Source organism: Ambystoma mexicanum, chromosome 8, assembly GCF_040938575.1.
Source record: "Ambystoma mexicanum isolate Mex_15411 chromosome 8, UKY_AmexF1_1, whole genome shotgun sequence".
Lineage (NCBI taxonomy): Eukaryota > Metazoa > Chordata > Amphibia > Caudata > Ambystomatidae > Ambystoma > Ambystoma mexicanum.
Genome location: NC_090929.1, coordinates 1,127,091,777 through 1,127,114,206, shown reverse-complemented (window position 1 = coordinate 1,127,114,206; position 22,430 = coordinate 1,127,091,777). Strand labels below are relative to the sequence as shown.

General features: G+C 46.8%; 1 protein-coding gene across 4 annotated transcripts in view; it reads right to left on the bottom strand.

Annotated features, from left to right (window-relative positions):
• Window positions 1–22,430, bottom strand: part of ARHGAP22 (Rho GTPase activating protein 22) — a 986,960-nt gene that overhangs the window by 250,869 nt on the left and 713,661 nt on the right. For all 4 annotated transcript variants that reach the window (XM_069611165.1, XM_069611166.1, XM_069611167.1 and 1 more), the window contains one exon: window positions 18,551–18,679. In XM_069611165.1, the coding sequence (XP_069467266.1) occupies window positions 18,551–18,679 (129 nt within the window). The remainder of the gene's footprint in view (window positions 1–18,550; window positions 18,680–22,430) is intronic.

Here is a 22,430-nt window from a genome sequence, read left to right as displayed (position 1 = left end):
TAACTTTTGACTTGAAATAAATATTGCCAATCTCGGTTGAACCAATTCGGACTCAGTGATTACTTATTTAGGGATTAGTAAAGCACTACAAAGCAGGGCACTTGGATGTTATAGACACTCAGAAGTTAGCTTAGGTGCAGCTCGGTTCTGGAGATCACGAGACCAAGACTGACATTCTGATTGTGATGAGCTCACAAAGCGTGCTAGCAAGTTTGATGATAAAGCCTTAAAAAGACTAGATAGGGCCTTGCCACGAATTGGGCGGTAGCCCTTAAATCCAGTGGTAGCAGTGTTAACACTAGCAATACCGCTCTGCCGGATCACGACTGCAATCCAGCCGGCGCAATTCCAGTCGGGCGATTTTACAGCTATCTGTAATAGCGCCAAAAACCAAACGTGCTATTAGAGACCTAGCACAAGTGCAGCGTTGGCGTTCCTACCGCTAATACCGCTGAAAATACCCCCAGCCAAATGCTGGAGGTAAAAGAACATGTGTGACTGTAACAATGCCCCAGGTGGAAACAATGCATACAAGAGGCCTACAAAAGACCCACCCATGCCCCACACACACTGTGTTGCCATTTGGAGCCGGGAGCATTGAAGTGGCCCTCTACATGCTACGCCAGGAGCTAGAGAGGCCTGACAACCAGTCAAGGGCACAGGGAGCACAGAAAGGGGGGGAGGGAAATGGGAGGAGGAGACTAGCCCCAGCAAGGTGGCCAGCCATCCCCAGGGTCAGGCCAACACCCTGGGCCCCGACTGATGGTCAGTTGGCATCTGAGTACATGCTGGACAGGGCAACCATCACCCAGTTGCTGGACACAATCCAAGGTGACATAGCTAGCTGGATTGCCATCAGCACCGCTGTGCCCCCACTCGTGAAGCTTGTGTCAGTCCTACAATACCGTGGAACTGGCAGCTTCCAACACACAGTTGCCATGATGCATGGTAGGGCCCAGTCCACATTCAGTGCTGTGCTGTGCTGGGACACAGGCTGGATGCACTGCTGCGCCATGTGAATGAACACATAGCATTGCCCGCCACCCTGGCACAGGTCAACAAAGTCAAGGCACAGTTATATGCCATTCCCCAAGTTCGAACTTGATTGCAGCCCTAAATTGTACACATGTTGCACTGGTAGCATCCCGGGACCATGAGGAAGCCTACAGGAATCTGAAGCATTTCCATTCTCTCAATGGGCATATGATCTGTAACCCAGACCCGACTATCACTCACTGCTGTGCCCGCTACCCAGGATCCACCCACGACTCCATGGTGCTGCGCAACATAACACTGCAAGCCTACATAGAGAGGCACTGAGGCCAAAGCACATGGATAGTGGGCGAGTACAAATCCCACCAGAAATGCATGCCAAAGTACAACAAGTGTAGTGGGGGCGGAGCCACACAGGAATCCTTGCATGCCACCAAGAGACACAGCCAGCACCATCAAAGCACCAGTTCCATGCATGTGTGACACACAAGGACACCTGCAAACGTCCCCTACACCTGAACCCACAGAAGGTGATGGGAATACACTTGTGAATTCACCATTACATATGGAAACACAACAATGCACCTTGTCAGTGTTGCAGTGCTGCTTCTCACCCCGACACCCAAGAGCAACCTCACCCAGGGCACCACACAGGAATACTAAGTGAAATCCATGCAAAACCCATCCTCAAAACCACTGTAGATGAGCAGGAAAATACACAAACATACCAGTGAGAGTGACCCCTGAATGCCCATGTTCATGCATGCTAAATCAGAAACAATGTGCCATGTAGCAAACGCCACACCCACAGAGACAGCCATAACCCATTACTAATAAAAATTGTCCGTTAACAGGCAGACATGACAAGAGCCTCATCTGGACGTAACAGATGCAGCACTGTGCCAATCAAACCCAGGGGGTGGAGCATGTTGAAGGTTGTCCACAAGGGACATGGTGCACATTGCAGAGCAAACCCGGGGCACATGAAGACACCATAATCAAAGGACAAGTGGAAACATGAAGTTACTTGTTCAGCATGAGAGCTACACACATATCCATACAAATAGTCCATCATACACTGCTGCAAGTCCATTAACACCAAGTGCATGCAAATGTAACCCGTCACAGAACACCTTACTCATGGACACAGACTGCATGTAGGGGTCAGATCATACATATCCCTAAAGATGATGGCTTTATACCAATATGCCAATGACATAGCATGTACCCATTGCACACATAGATGACCATAGTGAATTGATGCATATCCCTTGCACACCCAGTATAATACTGTATTAAAGGGTCCACATTGCCTAGAAGTGGAGCAACTACTGTAAATTAAACCAAGTCCATGGGTCACTGGAATACCTTTTCCAATGACTAGCCACACAAGAACACACATCTCCTCAGTTTGTCCCAAAATCTATCACTGTTGGGGCCCAAATAGCTCTGTTCCATAGGGTCTGCAGTGAGCTGAACTAGGGCCTATTGGAAACAACGCCCTTTCACTCATTGTATACATTTGATATGCAGACCGCCTGATCACTGGCAGGGAAATGGCTACCAAAACCATTCACTTAAAGAAGCCTCCATCCCTACCCACCTATGCCCACTCAGGGTGCATATCGTCCATCCCTCGCAGGGCTCTGCCAGGGTAAACAATGTCAATAACTTCAAACACAAAATTAAGAACTTGATAGGCTGGCTCTGTGGGGTCTCAGTTGAAAAAACTGGGCAGTTTAGCAATTCTCTACCTCACCACTATGTACACATTCATAGCGCCAGATTGCAATGACATGTCCTTCCTCCCCTCCTTCAATGTCGTCCCTGGTTTAAGGGGGTGTCCTTATTTACTCAGCAACACACTGTGGACTCCATCGGCTTCAGTGTAAAGTGGGATAGTGTGAAGTGAGTATGATGCCAAATAACGCTATAGGCTACATCAGAGAGGTAGACCGCTTTATGAAGCCGTCCCACCTGGGGGTCTGCGGCATTTGAGTCGAAATCCCCGGTCTGTTCTGGGGGTTTTGGAAGGGGGTGGCCCGAGGTGCTGAGGGTCACTACCTACAGCCTGATACTAGGCCCATAGACGATTTATGGGAGATCCCAAGAACTGGGGAGGCAGAAGGCTGGCTGAAGGAGAGGAAGGAGTAGGAGTTGAAGGTACACAGAGGAAGGTTAGATGGATTACTAAAGAGGAGGGTAGAAGGTGTGAGGGATCCATTGGTAGGAGGTGTGAGGAGAGTGGTGGAGAGAAAATAGGAGAGGAGGCAAGAAGAAATTGTAAGGAATAGGTGGGCAGGACCCGTGGGGAGTAAGGTGGAATAAGTTGAGCGAAGGTGAAGAGAACATCAGAGAAGAGGGTGACAAGAGTTGTAAGGAGCTAAAAGGGAGAGAGTTGCGAGATGGCAGAAAGAAAGTACAGTAAAGTGAAGGTCAGGTGGAACATCAGGAGGCAGGCAGGAATACAAGAGAATGTGGTAGCAAACTATCAAGGAGAAACCAGAGACTAGCGTTGGCCCGTTTTCTGCACCAATGTGGACCACTTTAATGATAGGGAAACTCGTTTTAACCAAGTTTAATGGCCCAATGTGCTATAAAAAGGCACCATCTTACTCAAACGGTTTGTTGGAAAAAGTCACAAATTGAAATACATGAACAACAGCACCTTTTTTTGATGCCTGGTACTAAGATTTGTCCCGGTTTGACTCTGACGTGAGTGAGAACCAATGATGTAGAGGGGAAGACAGGGGAGCTGAGACGAATTGAGAGCGTGTGTGCGAGAGTATCCGGTACATTTTAGGAACAAGACTTCCGAATCTTCGAGGAGGAAGACAAGGTCGGGGTTTTAGGTGATAGACTGATGACGTGGGTCCAGTGAGGAGCTGAATAAGAAAAGGATGACCCTAGACAGCCAGTGCCTTCGAGGACACTCGGGGGATATTTTAGCCTCATTTCACAGCTTCAGTCCTTTCGTGGCTTGATGTGCAGGTACATGTGGATGTGGATCTTGGGGTCCTGGGGCAGGATATTTCACTTTATCTAGGACGAGAAGCAGATGCTCCGATTCTACTCCTGAGACAATGAAGTAGTGTCAGAAACACTTAAACCCAGTACTGACAGTATGTTCACCAATTATCCTCCAAGAGGAGGGACCCCTGACCTATCTTTGCAGAATTGAGAAATGTTGAATTGCTACATCAGTGCGAATTCAAAGGGTAGCTATTCTGCAGACATTATTAAAGCTTAATAGGCTGAACCCAAGGGGAAGATGCCTCATGGGGATTGTTGAATTGTATTGGGCTTTGCTCAGTAAGAAGTCATTCTATTCTGTTGCTGTAGATAAACCTCAAGTTGCGCTCCAGACGAAGCTGTCCTGCTGTACAAGTTGCTCATCACCAGGTATTTCATCCAATCCTGCAAGTCTCCCTAACAAACCCTACTTGAGTCATGTGCCCCCTCCCGCCCCCATGTCTGCTTGTTGTTCCAACTCAGCTTCATGACATATGCCTTTTTCCCCAAGGCACTGTGGAAATCTTTACAGTTTGTAGGGTGGGGAAATATCGAAATGGGTAGGATGCGCACAAAGGTACATCATGAACACCATCAGTGTGCACAGCACGATGCATTATGCAAACGAGCATGTGCATACTGGGGAAATAGGGAACATTATAATGTCTACATAGTAGGTATTATGAAAGGAGGCAGTGTGTGTCCATCAGTTGGGTAGACAAATCTTTAAGCAGCTTCCCTATTGGATTATTCCTTTCTGACCCTCATCTTCTGGTCTGGTCTCGGATCCACAGAGTGCAGCAGCAGTATCAATTTTGTTGTACCCACCCGGAAGCACAAGGCCTCACCCAGGGTCACTTCGGGTCCTGCAGGCAAACAACAATGCTCACGGGATCTTTCCTGGTTGAAGAATGTCAACTCATTTAGGTACAGCCCCAGACATCCAAGTAAGGTCCAAGTAAAACCCAAGGACCAGATTGTGTTTCCACAAACACGCTCCATTGCTCAGATGTAATGGCGCCTTTCCTTGCTACAGCACATCCGCCATGACCATACAAAGGAGTGTCCTCAGAATTCCTTGGGGAAATCCACAAAACTGTGTCACGAAAATGGAAAGGTTCACGATGGATGGATAGCTCATGGGTTAAGTGTTTGCTTCTGACCCTGGGTAAGCCTGCACTTCAAAGTTCGAACCTCAGACCCCTTACAAGGTCAATTGACTACTATTATACTGATTAAGCATAACAGGTAGCGAGCACAATCCAGCACACACCCGATACTTATTACCTAGGGTTATTATGCTAAAAGTGGAATTATGGACAATGGAAATGTGTGCAATTTGGATATTTGCCCAATTTCTAAACCGCTCCATTTAATACACCAAGAGCAATGTGTGGCAAAATAGGCAATAGAGGTCTATAGGGCTGTTATGACATTGATGAAGTGTATTGGCAGCGATTGCTCAGTCAGTTATTCACTAGCACTGAAAAACTGAACAATGTGGGAAGCGGGTAGTTCACGTCCGGTGCAAGTACCGATTTTGGAGAACAAATGTGGAGACCGGTCAGTGACGTGTACCAAGTGATAGCATTTGGTTATTAATCTGATGATCACACACGATTTTATTTTTAAACAACCTAATTTTGTATCAATACCTTTCTGCCATTCTGCCACTACTTTTAGAAGTCTCCATAGGAAATTAACAGACTTTAAGAAGGGAGCATAGAAAGTAACTGAGAAAATGCATGTGAAAAGAAAAAGGAGTCTCAGATAAATACAGCTTAAGGGCAAAGTCAAGACATGGGGAAATAATCTTGGAGCGCAACAAGGATGGATGGATCGGAAATGGCTGACCTATTAACATTGATGGGTGAGGGCTAAGCTGTTGGGGAGAAAGCCACCACCAATTGAATTGGAAAGCAAGCCATCAGGGAGGAGCAGGGTGATTGGGGCAGGCGAAAGACAGTCTTCAGGCCTGTTCTGGAGTGTGCATCAGGCCGGTTTGAGAACAAAGAGTTTGGACAGAGTCAACATGTGGTCTCTGCCATCTTGGATCTTACTCTTAGACTGTTCAGGGTGATGCTGGGATATGCAGAGTCATGCATTGTTACTATCAGGTGTTGTACTGATAGTGGCTGACTGGGTAATTTTAGGAGCTACTTTGTTTTACTGTAGCGCACATCTTGTCCTCAGCAGGAGAGTTAGCTTTTTTAGTATTAGAGTTGTGGGTTTAGGGGTGTGACTTTGGCTGGAAATAGCCTGGTCAGCTCACCAGGTTTTGCTGAGCAGCGATTTGCCCAGGATCATTAAATGTGTTCAAGCTGGAAAACCACTCTCCCATTCCATATGCTCATCACTACCAAAATCACGTGCTCTCCCATAGCCCGCCCAAAATCTTCTGCTCTCCTCTTCCATCTCCCCTCGGTTCACCATAAAGTCCCACTAGACCCTCGCCTTCCAAATGATACTCTTAATTTTCCATTATTTCCCCCACATCACTCACCTTCCGTACACTCTTCCATTCCCTGTAAAATAAACTGCCTTTACACCAGCATGAAAAGAGAAAGTGGGACACCTAAATAACAGTTTTAGAGGTAAAATCCCAAATAACCTTGCCATAATAATAGAATGCACGCTTCTCTTATTTAACATATGTGCATACATTGAACAATATATAAAAAAAAGTACCAAACAAGAAGGAGGAAAAGTAGTGTGGAAGTCTCAATTTACACATCTTTCCTTTCTACCTGCACTCCCCCTCTTCTTCAATCCACTTCCCCTTCCGGTTGAGGAACATGCCTCAAACACCTGCTAGTATTAATGTATATGAAGCCATCTTAGTCTAGTAAACCATTGGCAGGCTTCTGTACTACCAACTGATTCAGTTCTAGGGGCTCCTGTTTGTCATATAAGGCACAGTGAGATGATAGACCAATCCTATGATCACAGCATTCGTATAAATGGTGAGGCTTAGTCTGAAATGTAGGTACTTGGCCACATTATCTTCCCAGCTGCGTTTGGAACCCATATATGTTCATGTTTGGGTTTGAAGACCAAAAATATTACTCCGTTTTATAGAAATGACTTCATTAGTATACCCACCTGACAATGTACATTTCAAGATGGAGTTCTAAACTCTGACCTGGTGGGCAGAGGCTTAGGAGGCCACACTGGTTTAGTGGAACAGGGGAACCTTCTGTACAAACTGGACCAATCTATGGCAGCTTGGCAGGCGGTCAAGACCAAGTCTCAGGAGGGGTGAGAGTGACTGAAGCCCACAATGAGAACACACACTAATACTCCACAGATTACTCTTAGACAGATGTATCAAAAATACATTATAGGATTTATAATCAAAACATAATTAAACCACAGTTATGAACAATTCCACATCCGTTCATATACTAACATGTATACAATAATGAGATTAGCATATAGGCTGATGATGGGGAGAGAAACACCAAGACCTGTAACAGCAAAGCAAATCAACACAGATTTCAGTGTAAGCAGTCCATCAACAATCCCCAATTTATGTAGTCCAGCCGTACAAAGAGGAGCCTAGCGCTCAAAGTACAGTTAACAACGGGTAGTCGTGCGTGAACGAGAAAGCGGGTTCTCTTCAGGATGCTGTAGCTGCTCAGGAAGGGGCTTGAGGCGATGAAGAATAAGTTCCTATTCCCAGAATAGTGTCTAGCCTTGTAGATAGAGTGACCTTTGTAGTTCAGGAATAGCTGGGCAGCGCAGGCTATCCCAGAATATCTTTTGAGGGACACTCATGCATATAAGTGAAAGCATGTGCCAGGGACCCCCGACACAGTCCGGACCAAACTTTGGCAGTCTGGTCCACTTCACCGGTTTGTGTTAACCCTCCAGTTTCAGGATGCTCCGGCTCTCAGCGGCTGCGATACGGGATGGGTCCTTTGCTTTTTCTCAGCCCTTGAAGGAAGAAGGTTTGTTCTGGTGCGGCTCGTCTAAGGACATGGTAGGCAAGAGTTGCAGGCACGTTTAGCGATGGTCACCACAGCAGGGCGACACAGGAACCACAAATGCTTGCAACGTGGCACACTCGTAAATCGTGACCCAAAGGAGCTAGGACAACAGGAGAGGGACCTAGGACCACAAGCTAGCGATTCCCAGAGTGTTTAGTCTCAACTCGGGATGGCGGCATTCCTGTGCGATACCCTGGGTTTGAGCTGGTCAGTTCATTGGATGGCCCAGGAACACTTCCGAAGTAGGAGAACCCGAGAGTAGTTGCTCCCACTACTCCAATGGGGCGAAGCACCCTTGCAGGCCTTCTTGGTTCGATAAAGATACCGGGGTCCAACCGGATAACAGCAGGGTCAAAGTGCCAAACCTTCCAAGCACGTCACCGGCGGTTCTTCGAGTCTGCTTTCTTCTTAAGGATACTTGGCTCCTCACGAGGTTCGGTGTGAACCTCAGTAGATCGACCTGGAATGGATGCAGAGCCCCCTTCTCTTATCCAAGATTCAGTTTGCGCTCAAATCTCAGATAGCCACTGGAAGATCCCTCTTGCATGCAAACCAGCCATTGGCCAATCATGGCCCACAATGGTTCCAGTCATTCATGGCTGCCAGACATACTAGCACCAGTAGTGTGGATTGGGACTAGACAGTCCCAACCCTTTTCCTGGGCACTAGCATATGTGACATGCAGGAGCCCGCGAATGTTGCGGTTTTCGCAGGAGGCTGCATGCCCAAATAAGGAATACCTGGGTCTCTCCGCCTGGGGGGGAAGGCAAAGGGACAAAATGGCCAAAGGACAGAACAAAACACTTCGTGGCATGGCCATTTTCGGTACTGGCCACAGTCTTTGGCCAAACGTGGTAAACACACTATGGTCCATAAAACAAAGTAAAAATACTTTAACTGCTGCCATCAGTTCATCCTAGACACACTTGTACAAACATCCAAAAATCCTTTCGAGGGTGGCTAGGGACATAAAACAAAATTGACCCCTATGCGCTGTACTGTAAGGTACTTGGCACATAGATAAAAAGTTACCAAGAAATGGCATAAGGGAAACAGTTTCCTCAGTACTGACAGCCTGAAGGACGTTGTCCGTTTCCCGATAACAAATGAGCGAAAACCCAGGTGCACAGTTGAAGGCTATGCTCAACTGGAAAAAGTCAGGTTAGGTACTCCAAATAAACGCAAAATGTTTAGGGGGGTTTTCACAAAAGGAGGGATAATTGCACCTAAAGTTAATCTTTCTTAACAGTATACATTAAGTGTACAAATGTTATCAAAAAGAATATGGTGCCATTTTGTTTTGAATCCTAAATTGCATGAGAGGTCAACCTCTGTAAAGTGCAAATGCTCCCCCTTGAAACTTAGTGGAAAAATAAAGAGTAAAACACAGGCAATATAGTCTTTACACTTCACTTTTCCCCTAAATGTCTTGAAAAGTATAAAATGCTTCCTACAATGAACACATGTGGGTGTTCTTTAGCTCAAATTCTGGCAGATTCCAATAGAATCCATTGGTTTTTCTCCAGCACGAAAATGCAGGACGATGGAAAACCAAGCGTATTTAACATGGCGGACCTGAAAGAACAGGAAGATATGTTAAGTCGGCTCTGCTGTCCAACTCCACCTGTCAAATCTGCAAAATCCCAAAGGGTGTACAAGTAGCAGCACTCCCTACGCTCTGCAGGACTTGAAAAAAGATCCCCCCCCCCCCCAACCCCTCTATCATTGTAGCTTTAGTCCCTTCCTCCGATCGGAATGGAAGCATAGAAGACCCAGCATGGGAAAGTAATGAGAATCTACAAGAAATCTGACTAAGTAAAATAAGATGCATGACAAGGTCATGGTTTCACAGGTGTCCAGTCAAAGGGTCGAATTCAAAAGGGGTCAAATACAATACTCAAAAGGACCGGGGAAAAAAAAGGATTGAATGCCTTTAAAATGTTTTTATTTTTTGGGCCTTGTTATAGGTTAAATTTGTGGTATTTGGCCAAAAAACAGGGGCTTGGGTGGGGGCGGAGCCCCAAAAAATGCATTTGATTTGTTTTTTTTCCTCGGTCCTTTCGATTCGAAACAATTGCATTTCGACTCTTTGTATTCGATCCTTGCACCCTAAACCGGTTTCACACAGCTTGCTATGCATCCCAATAATTCCAAATCACCCAGCAATTGCACCTAAATAGCTTATTGACACCTTATACGACTCTAAGGGAAAAAAAAATAAAACAAAAAAGGCTACACCGCAACGGTCACTGCCATTTTTGTTCCCATAACCAATTACTTGCCATTGTAAATAGGCTACTGTTGGCAGGGGTTAAGACATCACTAGGGAGACCGTGTGCAGTCTTGACTGCTAAGAGGCAGAGGCACGCCCTGAGCATTTGCTTCTTTTCCGACAGTTAAATCGGCCTCTGGAGAGACTACAGCTGGGGAATGTTGTCACTGAAAGTTTCCTTCTCGAGCTGAGCTTTCAGCCTGGGAGAAGTCACACACTGTCATTCCCAGATTCACCACAGGTCCCGTGGGCACTGGGGGGGAAAGGTTCTTTAAGGTGGTAAGCAAAATTAGATTAGATCACAAACACTTATTGCTTTCGACAATTGTATAGAAATGCTATCCCTTAAAGGGAATGCTTACTATTATCTCAAGTTTGTGTCTGCTTATGAGGATTTTCAGGCTCTGCCATTTGGCGAGTGTGTCGAGAATAAGCTGTAGGGAGTTGCAAAAGGTTTGGGAAGGTGCAGTATTGCCAGGGCCATGCTGGACTAGCAGGTCCATGTGTATGCGCAGGGGTCTCCAACCTTTGGTTCTCAAGATGTTTTGGACATCATCTCCCATTAGCCCCATCTAGTATAGTCAGTCAATGAGGTACTATGGAAGTTGTAGTCCAAAACATCTGCAAAGCAACAGGTCGCAGCCCCCTGGTGTAGGGCAAGGTCTGGCCTCCCAGGAAAATATTGGGGTCCTGCTGTGCGATTGTCTACTGCTATGAAAGGGGGCGAAGATAGGGTGACAAGGCGATCCTTGCCATACCACCCTCTGGTAAAGCATCTGCTGGCTTGGGGGGTGGCACCCTGAACCAATCCTTAAGTGGTCCCCAGAGCTAGGCAGAAGGGCATAACAAGGGGGCAAATGCATATGGAATAGTGCAGGTTGTAAATCACTGGTGGGGAGAGGTTCCCTACTACTATCCCATGCTACTTAGCCGATCAAGTGGCACAGCGAGTAGAGCGCTCGCTTTGACATCCGTGCAGAGTCTGCTAACGCAGGTTCGAATCCCGGTCGGGCCAAACTCAGCCTTTCATCCTTCCGAGGTCGATAAATGAGCACCACACACCGTGGGTAATAATAAGCAGCGCTCAGATACCTGAGGGTTCGTAGCGCTATATAAATGTCAAATTATTAAAATTATTATTACTCTCTCACACCAGCAAGAGGAGCGCCAGAAATGAGAAATCTGGTTCAGGGATTAACTGGTATTTCTCCCCAGTTTTTGCATCTTGGTAATGCAGCCAACCTGAATGAGGCCAGTTGTAGAACGTGGCGGCTTCTTTACATGGATGGGAGTGCCACCTCCTGAGAGATGTACAGGTTTAGAATGTTAATCTAAATGTACCATGTATACCTCTCAACACAGTAGCAGGCAGCACAGGCCACTCAAGTGCTTTATTGTCATAGGGACTGCGTTCCCTATGTCGGAGCAGGGGTGTACCTGGCCCCACTCCGCTATGCATTTTTTACATTTTAAATTCATAGAGCGCAAAAATGAGAGGCCAGCAGCCCATAGGAAGTCCATCCCCTCCACCTAATTATTGTACCATTAGTGTAAGCATTGACTGAGAGGAGTGGAGTCCTCCGTCAATCAGTGCACTCTGCAACCGTAGAGCCATCCGGTCGGGTCTCATCTGTGGTGGGGTGCTAAGGGCGAGAGGAGGTAAGTGAATATTAATGTACATAAGTAATACGTTTTAGAAGTGCATGAAAAGGGGGTTGCGTGAGTATATCTGGCCGCATAGTGGCAGTATGGCAATTTTACTGTCCATCAAGAGTAAAGCAAAAGTATTACATGGCTAGACTGGCCCACATTGGTGCAACCAGTCTGGATATGGTTTTCCACCTGTGGCATGGTCATTTATTTTTTACTGGGTGTCAAAGGTAAAGCAATTATGATAAATATTATGTGGCTAATCTAGCCTATATTGGTGTAACCAGTCCAGCTATGTTTTTTTGCGGCAACATGACATTTCTTTTACAGATATGAAGGGTACAACCAGCAAATGTCACAAATGTTACAATGCTGCTAGACTGGCCTTTGTTGGTGTGGCTATTCTGGACATCGTTTTTTTACTGTGGCTTGGGATTTTTACTGGGCATCAGAAGTAAAGGAAACATGGCAAGTGTTATTACATGGCTACCCTGGCCTACATTAGTCCAGCCAATCTGGACATGTTTTCTTACTGTGGCACAGCATTATTTACTAGTAAACACAACAGGAGTACGTTCTTACATGGTAATACTGGCGTCTACTGGTGCATCCTGCATGGACATGTATGGGCACAGCCAGCATGAAAAGGATTTTTACCCTGGCAAATTGACAAGGGGGGTCCTGGGAGTCTCTCTGCCAGACATTAGTCCTGGTTACGAGAGACTTACCCAGAGTCTTTACCCCCATTGGTAATTTGCATTTTTACCCTGGCATACATTATCGCAAAGGCATAACAAACATGCATTGATAAATGATCCTGTGCACTGCTGATAACATGCATCTATTTGATTTTTTCATGTGCTACCAAAACAGATTACAAACTGTATTGCTTTTTATCACATTTTTTCACAAAGTGTTGTGTAAAAATGCCCCATTTAAAAAAAAAAAAAAACATTGTGCAAAGAACCTCTACCCTACCCACTGTGTCACCATTGGTTGGTTGGTTCAGGCTCACTCACTACACTCGGTGGCTCCTGTATATTCTAGGCAAACATTTATTCTCCCCCCAATTAAAACAATTCACCACCCACCATCGGTTTGGGAAAGTAACAAACAAGAAACTGCAGTGCACTTTTCCAGGAAGCTTAGGGAAAATTGGAGTTGAAATACTTCAATTTGTTCCTACTGCTACTTAATGTAAAGGCGACGAGAAACCCAATTCCCAGATGGCAGGGGGTGAGCTTGATCCAAACGAGAAACCTCCGCTGTGCAACTTGCTGCATTTCATAGTGACTTGCCATCTCTACGCTGGGAAAAATAGGTACAAGATTATGGGAGAAGGAGCAAGTGCTCTACAAAAAAGGAGCATTTCATCCGTAAGCAACATTGAAGAAGTTGTGTTACGGCTGGTGCCATTATGAGACGTCCCCTACTGTCCACAGGATGGATAACTTTATACTCGAATGTTAGAGACACTGGCTTCATGGGAAAAAAGTCTTCCAAAAAGAAGAGCATACCAGTCCGTTTTTACGGACTCGCTCGTTTTTCCATATCAAAGCTCTCACACAAAGGGATTTAAATTACAGACAAAGCCTAATCCTTTGACGAATCTGGGTTTATTTTCTTAGTTGTGTTGTAATTTGTGTGTGTAGAGAAAGGCAAGCTCTGACCTGTGAGTGGTGTGTGGCAGCGAGCGTGGGCTGCCCTTGAAGAGAGTTCACGTCTGAGCTTAGCCTCCAAGCGTGGACAGGATCACCAAGAAACACAAAAACTACATTAAAAAAAATAGTGTCACCTTCACAAATCACAATAGGTGACCTTCCACAGCACACAGTAGTACACGGTGGCACATTATTTGGGATGATTTGTGTGAAACGGTACCTTTAAAATCTCCGCTGCATACGGCACAAAGTGATAAAAAAAAAAGACCACGGTCGCCCAGAAAAATGCCCCACACTGGGCGCTGAAGAGGGTAGTCTACACAGCTATGAAGAAAATGGCACAGCGAGGGCCTCGGTGTCAGTAAAATGCACCAACCTCATCTTTAGTGCAAGGCCATGCTGCCAGACCACGGACTCCCTACCATAGCAAGGCCCCGCTGCTAGACCAAAGAATCGTCTGCCATAGAATCATAGACCAAGCCCTCATTACCGAACACTTCAAGGCAGCACAAAACCTCACCACCTTCACTCCCAGACCAGAGGAAACCGTCAATGCATCGAAAGGCCTTGCTGCCAGAGAGCAAACATGGCTTCTGTATAAGACAAGACATTCTGCAAACAGATATGCCTTAGACACGAGCTTTGCCTCCATTGCAGAGAACCAGTCCCAGTGGGAAACATGCCCACTCTGTCTCACAACGTCCTTTGCATATCAGCATCTCTACAGTCTTATCACTCCTCCAGCTCATATACGCCCACCCCCGGCCCGCATGCCAAGGCTGTTCAACTTGTTTTCAAGTCTGCATGGCATTACATGTTTTTTTGAAGCCTAAACGTTTCACACAGCATTTCATGGTCACTGGCTCTCCTTCCTAGGTCCCGATCTCCAAGAAGGCAAACCAATGTGTCTCGCATGACTTTTCCAGCATGAAGCCAGACAGCCATGAACCATTCAACCCATCATTAGCATTGTACAGCACTTCCCTTCTCAATGCTTACTTTTATTTCCCACTGCTCTCCAGCCTGCTCTGTGTTCCAACCTTCATTTTCACCCACGCCATTGAGAATCCCCCCTCCTAGAGGGAGCCATGAGAAAGTCCCCAAAGGGCACGAGACTACACTCGACCATATAAGGTTCAGCACGTGCATACTCTGAAACCCCCGGGTGCTCCCCTCACCTTAACATACCTAAAATGTCCCACTGATGAGAAACCAGCCCGGGAGGTTTCTGTAATTAGCGGCCACAAGGAGTCCCTGGATCTAATTGAGGGCATTCTTGTCCTTACTATCAAAAGCAGAGAACAAAATGAAGACACCCCCACCCCATCACCCAAGCAGCAGCACCCCTTTCATCGAATATCTTCAGCTCTAATCAGGCGTGGGTGGGCTTGTGTCGGTGCTAGGAACATGGCCAGTGGGCTGGAGAGCCAGTGAGGAAGGTCATTTACATTTTTGTTTTTAAATCAGGTGCTCACCAATTCAAATGCAATTAGGTTGGGTGGCCGAGTGAAGCCAAAGACGTTTAAGTTTGCTAGGGCCATGACTGCAGTTTCTACCCCAGACCAGGGTCTTATTACCACATGTTTATTTTGCATGGTAAGTGTCTGTGTTGTATCCTGTCTCAGTGCCCAATGGCCAGGAATAGGCCCCAGGTTTCCAGTGTATTGGAATTCCCATAAGCAGGGCTTACTCAGAGAAACTGCTTTATTACTGACAGACCCCCCCCCCCCACAGGAGGGTCTCTGAAGCTGCCTCGCCTGAAGCCCCTGGGAAGGAAAGCAACCGGCCTGCATGTTTCTAGTTATTTGAGCTTTTGCAAAAAAGCACCGATGAGCCCATTCCAACAAGTTTTTAGGTCATATTTACTAATATCGAAATCTGCATCGACAGGCCTTAAAATGAACCAAGTGGAGCATGGTGGGATCACCCGATGGAGGGCAAGACGGACCTGGCTTGCAGGAGACGTCCTCGTCGCCAGATGCAATCCTTGCTGGGCTTGTAAAATGATGGACGCAGAGCCGGAGGGGAACTGTGCAACTTTCTTTATTAACGGACAAAACAGAAACCAACTCCAACTACCCAAACTCCTCCCCTTGCCCTCTGGAACGAACACGCCCCCAACTGCGGGGCTCTTTCCTTCAAGTGATAGGGAATGGTAACACCAAGCTGCACAAAATAGTCTGCTCCATGACTAGTCATTTTTAAAATGGACCCTTTGATTTGACCCCCCCCAGCAGTAATGACATTGGAATCACACATTTTGCAAATCTGGTGCATAGTATGAGAGAGCCTGGAGGCTTGTGTAATCAGAAAGAGAATGTAATTCAGTGCTCAAGTTAATGGTTTAACACACTAGAAATACGTCAGACTGGAAGGTTTCTCCGTTATGGCTGGTCTGTGACATTATAGAATTAGACCATCATTTTACTCATCTGGCCATCCCTGCCCCCAAAGGGAGCAGCCTGGCACAAAACTACTACTCCACATTCCTTCACGCAAATGAGCAAGCAATGAGCCTCAGCACCCAGTTGTGACTGGGGTCGCAGGGAACATGGGCTCCACATCTGGACGTATTGACTTCATATAAGGTGATAAAACAGAGAACCGCCCCTTAGGTCATGGAAAGGCAGGAGGCTACTCCTTCGGCTTCCAGCAAAGCCAGGTCTGTAACCGGCTGCTCCCTGCTCAGTGTGTTACACCGGCATGCATGGCTCGGCTGTTATTGCTGGTGTAATGTGCACTTCCACATAAACATGCGTTCCTCCACTTGATCCAGCCCTTCTGAATAGTGCATTGTCCCTGCATTGTTGTGGGACGCCCATTACCCAGATTACAATCATTATCTTGGTTGAATTCCCAAAACTTGGATTGAATGGTCAGATGCATTTAATGGCCACTTCTCTGTTCTTTTCTGAGAATGGGCGGTTTTGTGCATCATACTCCTTTTAGTTTCCCTTAGAGGTGGAGTTTGCATCTTCCCACATGCGTCACTTCCCATCCCACTTTAAACTTGGGAGATAAAACCCTGCGACATCACTGGACGCAGCACCTGAGGCCACAACACCACCGGCAGACTAGAACCCACGAGAATGAAGCAATGAGCAAGACAACAGGCTCTCTTGCTTTACTTTACAGTCTGGAACAAAAGGCAGAGGTAAATCCAACAGGTTTCAACTCTCCTGCACTTCACACTCCGTTCTTTGATTGAACACCTAATCGCTAGGGACCACCACGAAGGCAGACATCTCACACGCACAGATTGCTGATTTTTCAGACATCCTATTGTTATCAGCCCGGCTATGCTTTATTTACTCAACAGCTTGCAAAGAAACAGTGTCAGGATTTTGCGTAGCCTACATAACTCTTCATCTGCTGTAGGATCCAATGATTTCACAAAAACAGCCACTAGAGGAGTGAGTCTATTAACTATGTTGTAGAATAGGCCCAAGCACACACGAACAAATATCACAAAATGCCTATTCTTGCCTTTGCAGTTTACCGTTTAGTTAATATAAGGGAATATAGTAAATTATTTATTTGGCTACAACTCTCCCCTAGTCTTTTGAATCGTTTCTTTGGATTTCCATTTCAGTATTTTATGAATGCCAATTGTGTGGGACTAGGGAACACCGGATTTCAACCCACTCTTTCTACATTCAAGACTTACTTGGCAAGAGTGTCGCACCTTCCATGATGTAGGTGAACCTACCGGTGGAATAACCCTAGAGACACTTAATGCTGACATCATTTTGCCGGCTAATTCATGCCTCCTTTCCCTCCATCGTCCACAATGCTGGTGGGCCGGTTGGCCACCGGCGTGTTTTTGCATGCTTCTCTCCTGCTCCACTTCAAGGGGCCACCCAGAGCCTTTCAGCATTTCTCAGCTTACACCCATCACCGTTCTCAGGTACCCTTGTGCTTTCTCCCACCCGGATACAACTTATCCTCGCCATCCACAGCTGCCCCTCCCATGCTCTCTAGAAGATCACTGCAGGTATGAATCTACACCTCACTTGGACAGCACTCATATCAAAGTGGCGTGAGCCTCTACCAATTATGGACAACTCCAACCACCCTGGCTTTGCTCCCCGACCTCATCACCAAAAAGCCACCAATAACCCCATCTGGGTTAAACACCTCCTGTTTTGAATGTTGGATCAGTGGATGTTCACCACTGGAATTTTACAAAATTGAAGGGATCAATGCCAGAGTATTTGGAGGACAGCATATTCACATACAGTGGACATTTCAGTGCATGTACAAGTGTACGTTATTTGTCGAAGTCCAGGCCTTGGCCTTCTATGGCAACAAAAACACACCTGACCATCTGCCCACTTAACGCAACAACCATTCTCTTGACTAGTGCCGACAGCTCACCCACATCACTCTCTGCCGAAAGCTTCTTGCTTAAACCAAAAAAAAATAAAAAAAAAAAAAAAGTGATGGGTGGAAGGTTTTGAATTAATTTGAACCACTGGCATCGCTCTGGGCAGCCTTCCACACGACTGTTTTTTTATCCAGTCCACACCATTCCAACAGGGCTCCAGCCATATGCAAATCAGTCAGGTTATGCCACCAATGGGAGCAGCCCGGTCCAAACTGCTAGGCCAGGTCCAATATGTATGTAAACGCAAGCAACCCCAGACAACATTCTTGCCTTTCTGCAGTCCATAAAACGTATCCATTCAAGTATTTCTTCATTCTCCATTATGACACGTAAGAAATAGTTCCTCCCTTTCATTCTTTAAGCTCGCCCTTTTTGCTAGGCAGGTTCAAGCAGAGGCCACGGCTCAGTTCTGGGAGCTTCCTTCAATCTCTCACTCCATCAGTAATTACTTCGGCAAAGGAAACCTATGCGAAACCGACCATTTATGCGAGCATTACTCTGCATTGAAGACATTCAACATAATTGTACCAGGCCACACAAACGGCATGTTTGATCAGTTAAATGTTTTTACATAAAACAGCAATACCTCCACCAAAAGGAGCCCAGATGACACGGCGGATGGCTTTCACCCAGTCCTCCATCTCATGCTGGGAGTTGGCCATCAGCAAGAAAGCTTCATGATTAACAGCCATCTTCTCCCGATCTGCAGTACCACCTGCAAGAAGGAAACAAACATGTGTTAAGGGATATCACGAGAGGTTGCCCACCACAACAAAGTACAGAATTTCACTGCTGGAGGCACTATATACAACAGTTCATTGTAGGTGGCCCTTCCTGGGGACCATCGGGAGAAATCACTTGCAAGGGAAATACTTGTGATATACGTGGTCATCAGTTAGTGTAACCAGGAGACAGACACACAGTCAGTGTTTTAGGCCATCGGCAGCCACGAACTGGGACAAGATGGCACACAATGAGTCAGAGGCCATTAATGGAGGCCGCGCCTGCAATAAGGAAGCACTCATTGGTAAACCCTATCAGGGGGTGCTACTTGCCTTAACAAACCACTAGCATCAATACTATTGTTTACACAGGAAGTGTCAAGGAATCCACCCTGGTCACAGACTTAATTGATCAGTTTCTAGATGTATAGCTTATAAAAGTGACCTACCGATACATCTTCATGTATCGATTTCTTTGGCCCTGACACAAAAGCAACTTCAGGGAACCTGGACCACTGATCAATCACCACCAGAAAGGGGGTGTCGCTTTTTTCTTTTGCTCTACAAGGTGCACAAGAACTCCCGGAGGAGCCGCAACCTCAACTGGCACTTCCAGCCGTGCCAGCACACTGGAGAGCCACAGGATTGGGCGTGCTCCGAATTTCCCCACTCACTCCACTAGCCAACTTCCACAATGGGAGCTAAACCACAGGCACTGCAGCACTTTTCCCGACACGGGATCAGCAGCCACAAAGTCGGCAGGCCGAGCGAGCACCGCATCGATGACAAAGCCGCCCATAGGGTTTGGGCGTGCAGTGAACATGGTCACAGCTCTCATGAACACCTTGTTGCCATTGTTGGGGGCCCCCCTCAGGATGCCCATGTAATCAGTGCATAAATGACAACAATTCGTTTCATCTCGGGCTCCGCTCGTTCACTAAAGACATGCCTTACGTGATGCCCCATTTAGATCCTTAACGAGGTGACATACGTAACCAATTCTGTTAATGACACCACACAACAACGGAGAGCTCTGCACATCGAGTCACATTTGGCCTTGTGAGAAGCTCATTGTGGAGGGAAACCCCCCACCCCATTTGGGCTGTCCTTCCAGCTCTATCATCTAAACTTCAGAAACTGTCCAAATGTATTGTACTTGTCATTTGTATAGCACCTTTTACCATTATCATCAGCAAACAATGTGCACAGAGATGTACAACCAATCAGAGATGTACAACGAATCACAGAAGATGCAACGTCTTGGACTCAATGCAAAGCAGGGTTCCAGAAACATGTTAACAAGCTCACACCTGGAAAATCTCAGTTGTAATCGGGCTGGCTATCAAGCTGAACACTAACCTATGGTGACACCAGTGAATTGCTACAGGGGCCTCCTGCTTTACCCTACTAGGGTACGAGTCAATAACCATCATTCCGGCTGGTCTATTGATGCTGGATGGCTCAGAACTACCCAACAACCATCAAGATCAGGATTCTGGTTGCATACCATGTACATGCACTTTCAGCAGAAGCTCTCATGAGCTTATCTGGTTACCAAAGAAATGTACGGGACCCAGGTGGCTGAAGTGGCATTTCCCGTCCCTGCCATTCCATGGTTTTCCTGCAATACATTATTCCACTTGAGAGCTGCTGCTGCGAGAGATGGCAGCTTACATCCCGAGCTCCCCTAGTTTTTGCCACTACAGCAAGTTTAAAAATCAGAACAATGTTTTAAGAATGTTGGAAATATTCCTGCCTAAATTCTGACACTTGTCACCTCCAGTAGCCAAAGGCCTAATCAGAGCTTATAAACCCCATCCAGTGTCGAAAGATGCACTACTGAAATTGTGAGAATGTTACAAGTATTAGGTATTTTAAATATTTAATGAAATTATTATTTTAGAAAATTATTGGGATATCAATAATCCTAGTTTTCTTCCCCAAAACATATTTTTATTGATTTTATACACATCATGTAACTTGTGGCATATGAGTTGAGAGCGCTGCGAGCAGCGTTACAATGCTCATCAATACGTGTAATGAACAGAGAAACAAAATAACACACAAACAACGACAGGTCAGACAAATGTTTTTCGGGAGGGTCAGACAGGAGGCGGGGGTAACGGGGAGAAGTGCGAAGATAGTAGTTCTCAGTTGGGTGAGGGTGAGCAGGGGGATTGTTCATGCTTCGGACTCGTGGAGGGGGCGGAAGAAGGGCTCCACAGAGGCCTGGACTTTCCCTGCCTCGTCTCTGGGCTCTCGATCAGGGGAACCCCCTCCTCTCCCAGTCAACACCTCTGTTGTGCCCATCCACCCTACTTTATCAGTCGACTTTGTCCATCCATCGTAGAGCGGATGGTTGTCGGGCCAGGCCTGGGTATTTGAGTATAGTCCAGGAAAGGGGCCCACGTCTGGAAGAATTTGTCTCTATTCCCAAACCGGAGGGCAGCTATTTTTTACGCTGCAATTATGTCCCAGCATTTCGTCCACCACATTTGTACTGCCGGGCCATCTGGGTTTTTCCAAAGCCTAGCCACAGAAATCTTTGCAGCTGTCAGCAGGTGGGCGCATAGTTCAGCTCTGTGCCCTGATAGAGGGAATTGGCCCTCGCCGCTTAATCCTAGTAGGACAATACCCGGGTCCCATGGGATTGTCAGGCCCGTGATCTTGTTGATTTGGTCTAACACGGACTTCCAATATTGGATGGCTTTGGGGCATGTCCAGAGGAGGTGGTATAGAGTGCCTTTGTCTGGGCATCGTCTCCAGCATGCCGATGGGATTGACAGATTGCATTTATTGAGCATTTCTGGGGTCCGATACCAACTGTAACATACCTTGAATGCCCCCTCCTTATTGGATACACATTTTGAGCTTCTATGTGCTCTCGTCCAGACGTGGTCCCACTCCTCCGGTTCAATGGGCCTCCCAATGTCTTTCTCCCATTTGAGCATGTACGGCTCCTACCGGGTCGGGTCCGTTCCGTCGAGGATCTTGTAGAGGGTTGATATTCTGCCCTTCCTTTGGGGGGGATGCTGTGAGGGTGAGTTCCAGGGCTGTGAGGTCTGCTTCCGAGGTGCTTCTTGTCCCTGCTCGAGAGCCAGTGACGAAGCTGGGTGCATCTGAACCTCTCATTTTCCGGAACGTTAAATTTCATCTTGCAGGCCTCGAAATCCAGACGGTTTCCTTCCTCATAGAAGTCTTGCACCCTCTCCAGACCTCCCTCTCTCCACCTCCTGAAGTTCTTGGGGGTTGTAGCCCAGTGTGAATTCCGGGTTCCTCCAGACCAGGGAGAGTGGGCCTGTTGTGCTGCAGACTTTCCACAGCCGCACCGCCTTCCTCCAGCTCACCACCGTGTTTTTGGTTGCTGATAGCGGCCCCCTGCCCTCACATTCGCTGGGGCGTTTCATGTGTGGTAGAGAGGATATCGGGGCTGGGTTCCAGGCCTCTTCCAGCTCCAGCCAGCAGGGTTTTGGGGTGGAGGACAGCCAGGCGAACGCATACGAAAGCTGTGCAGCTAGGATATATCTGGCAACATCAGGCGCTCCCAAACCTCCCATCGCCCGTCCTCGGAGCATCAGTTTCCTTGGGAATCGTGGCCGTTTACCTTCCCAGATATACCTCAATGTTATTTTGCAACTTCTGGACAGCTTGTTTCGGAATAGTGGTGGGTAAGGCAGAACACTGGTAAAGAAGTCTAGGAATAAGGTTCATTTCAGGGCCGTGATTCTCCCGAACCAGGAGATC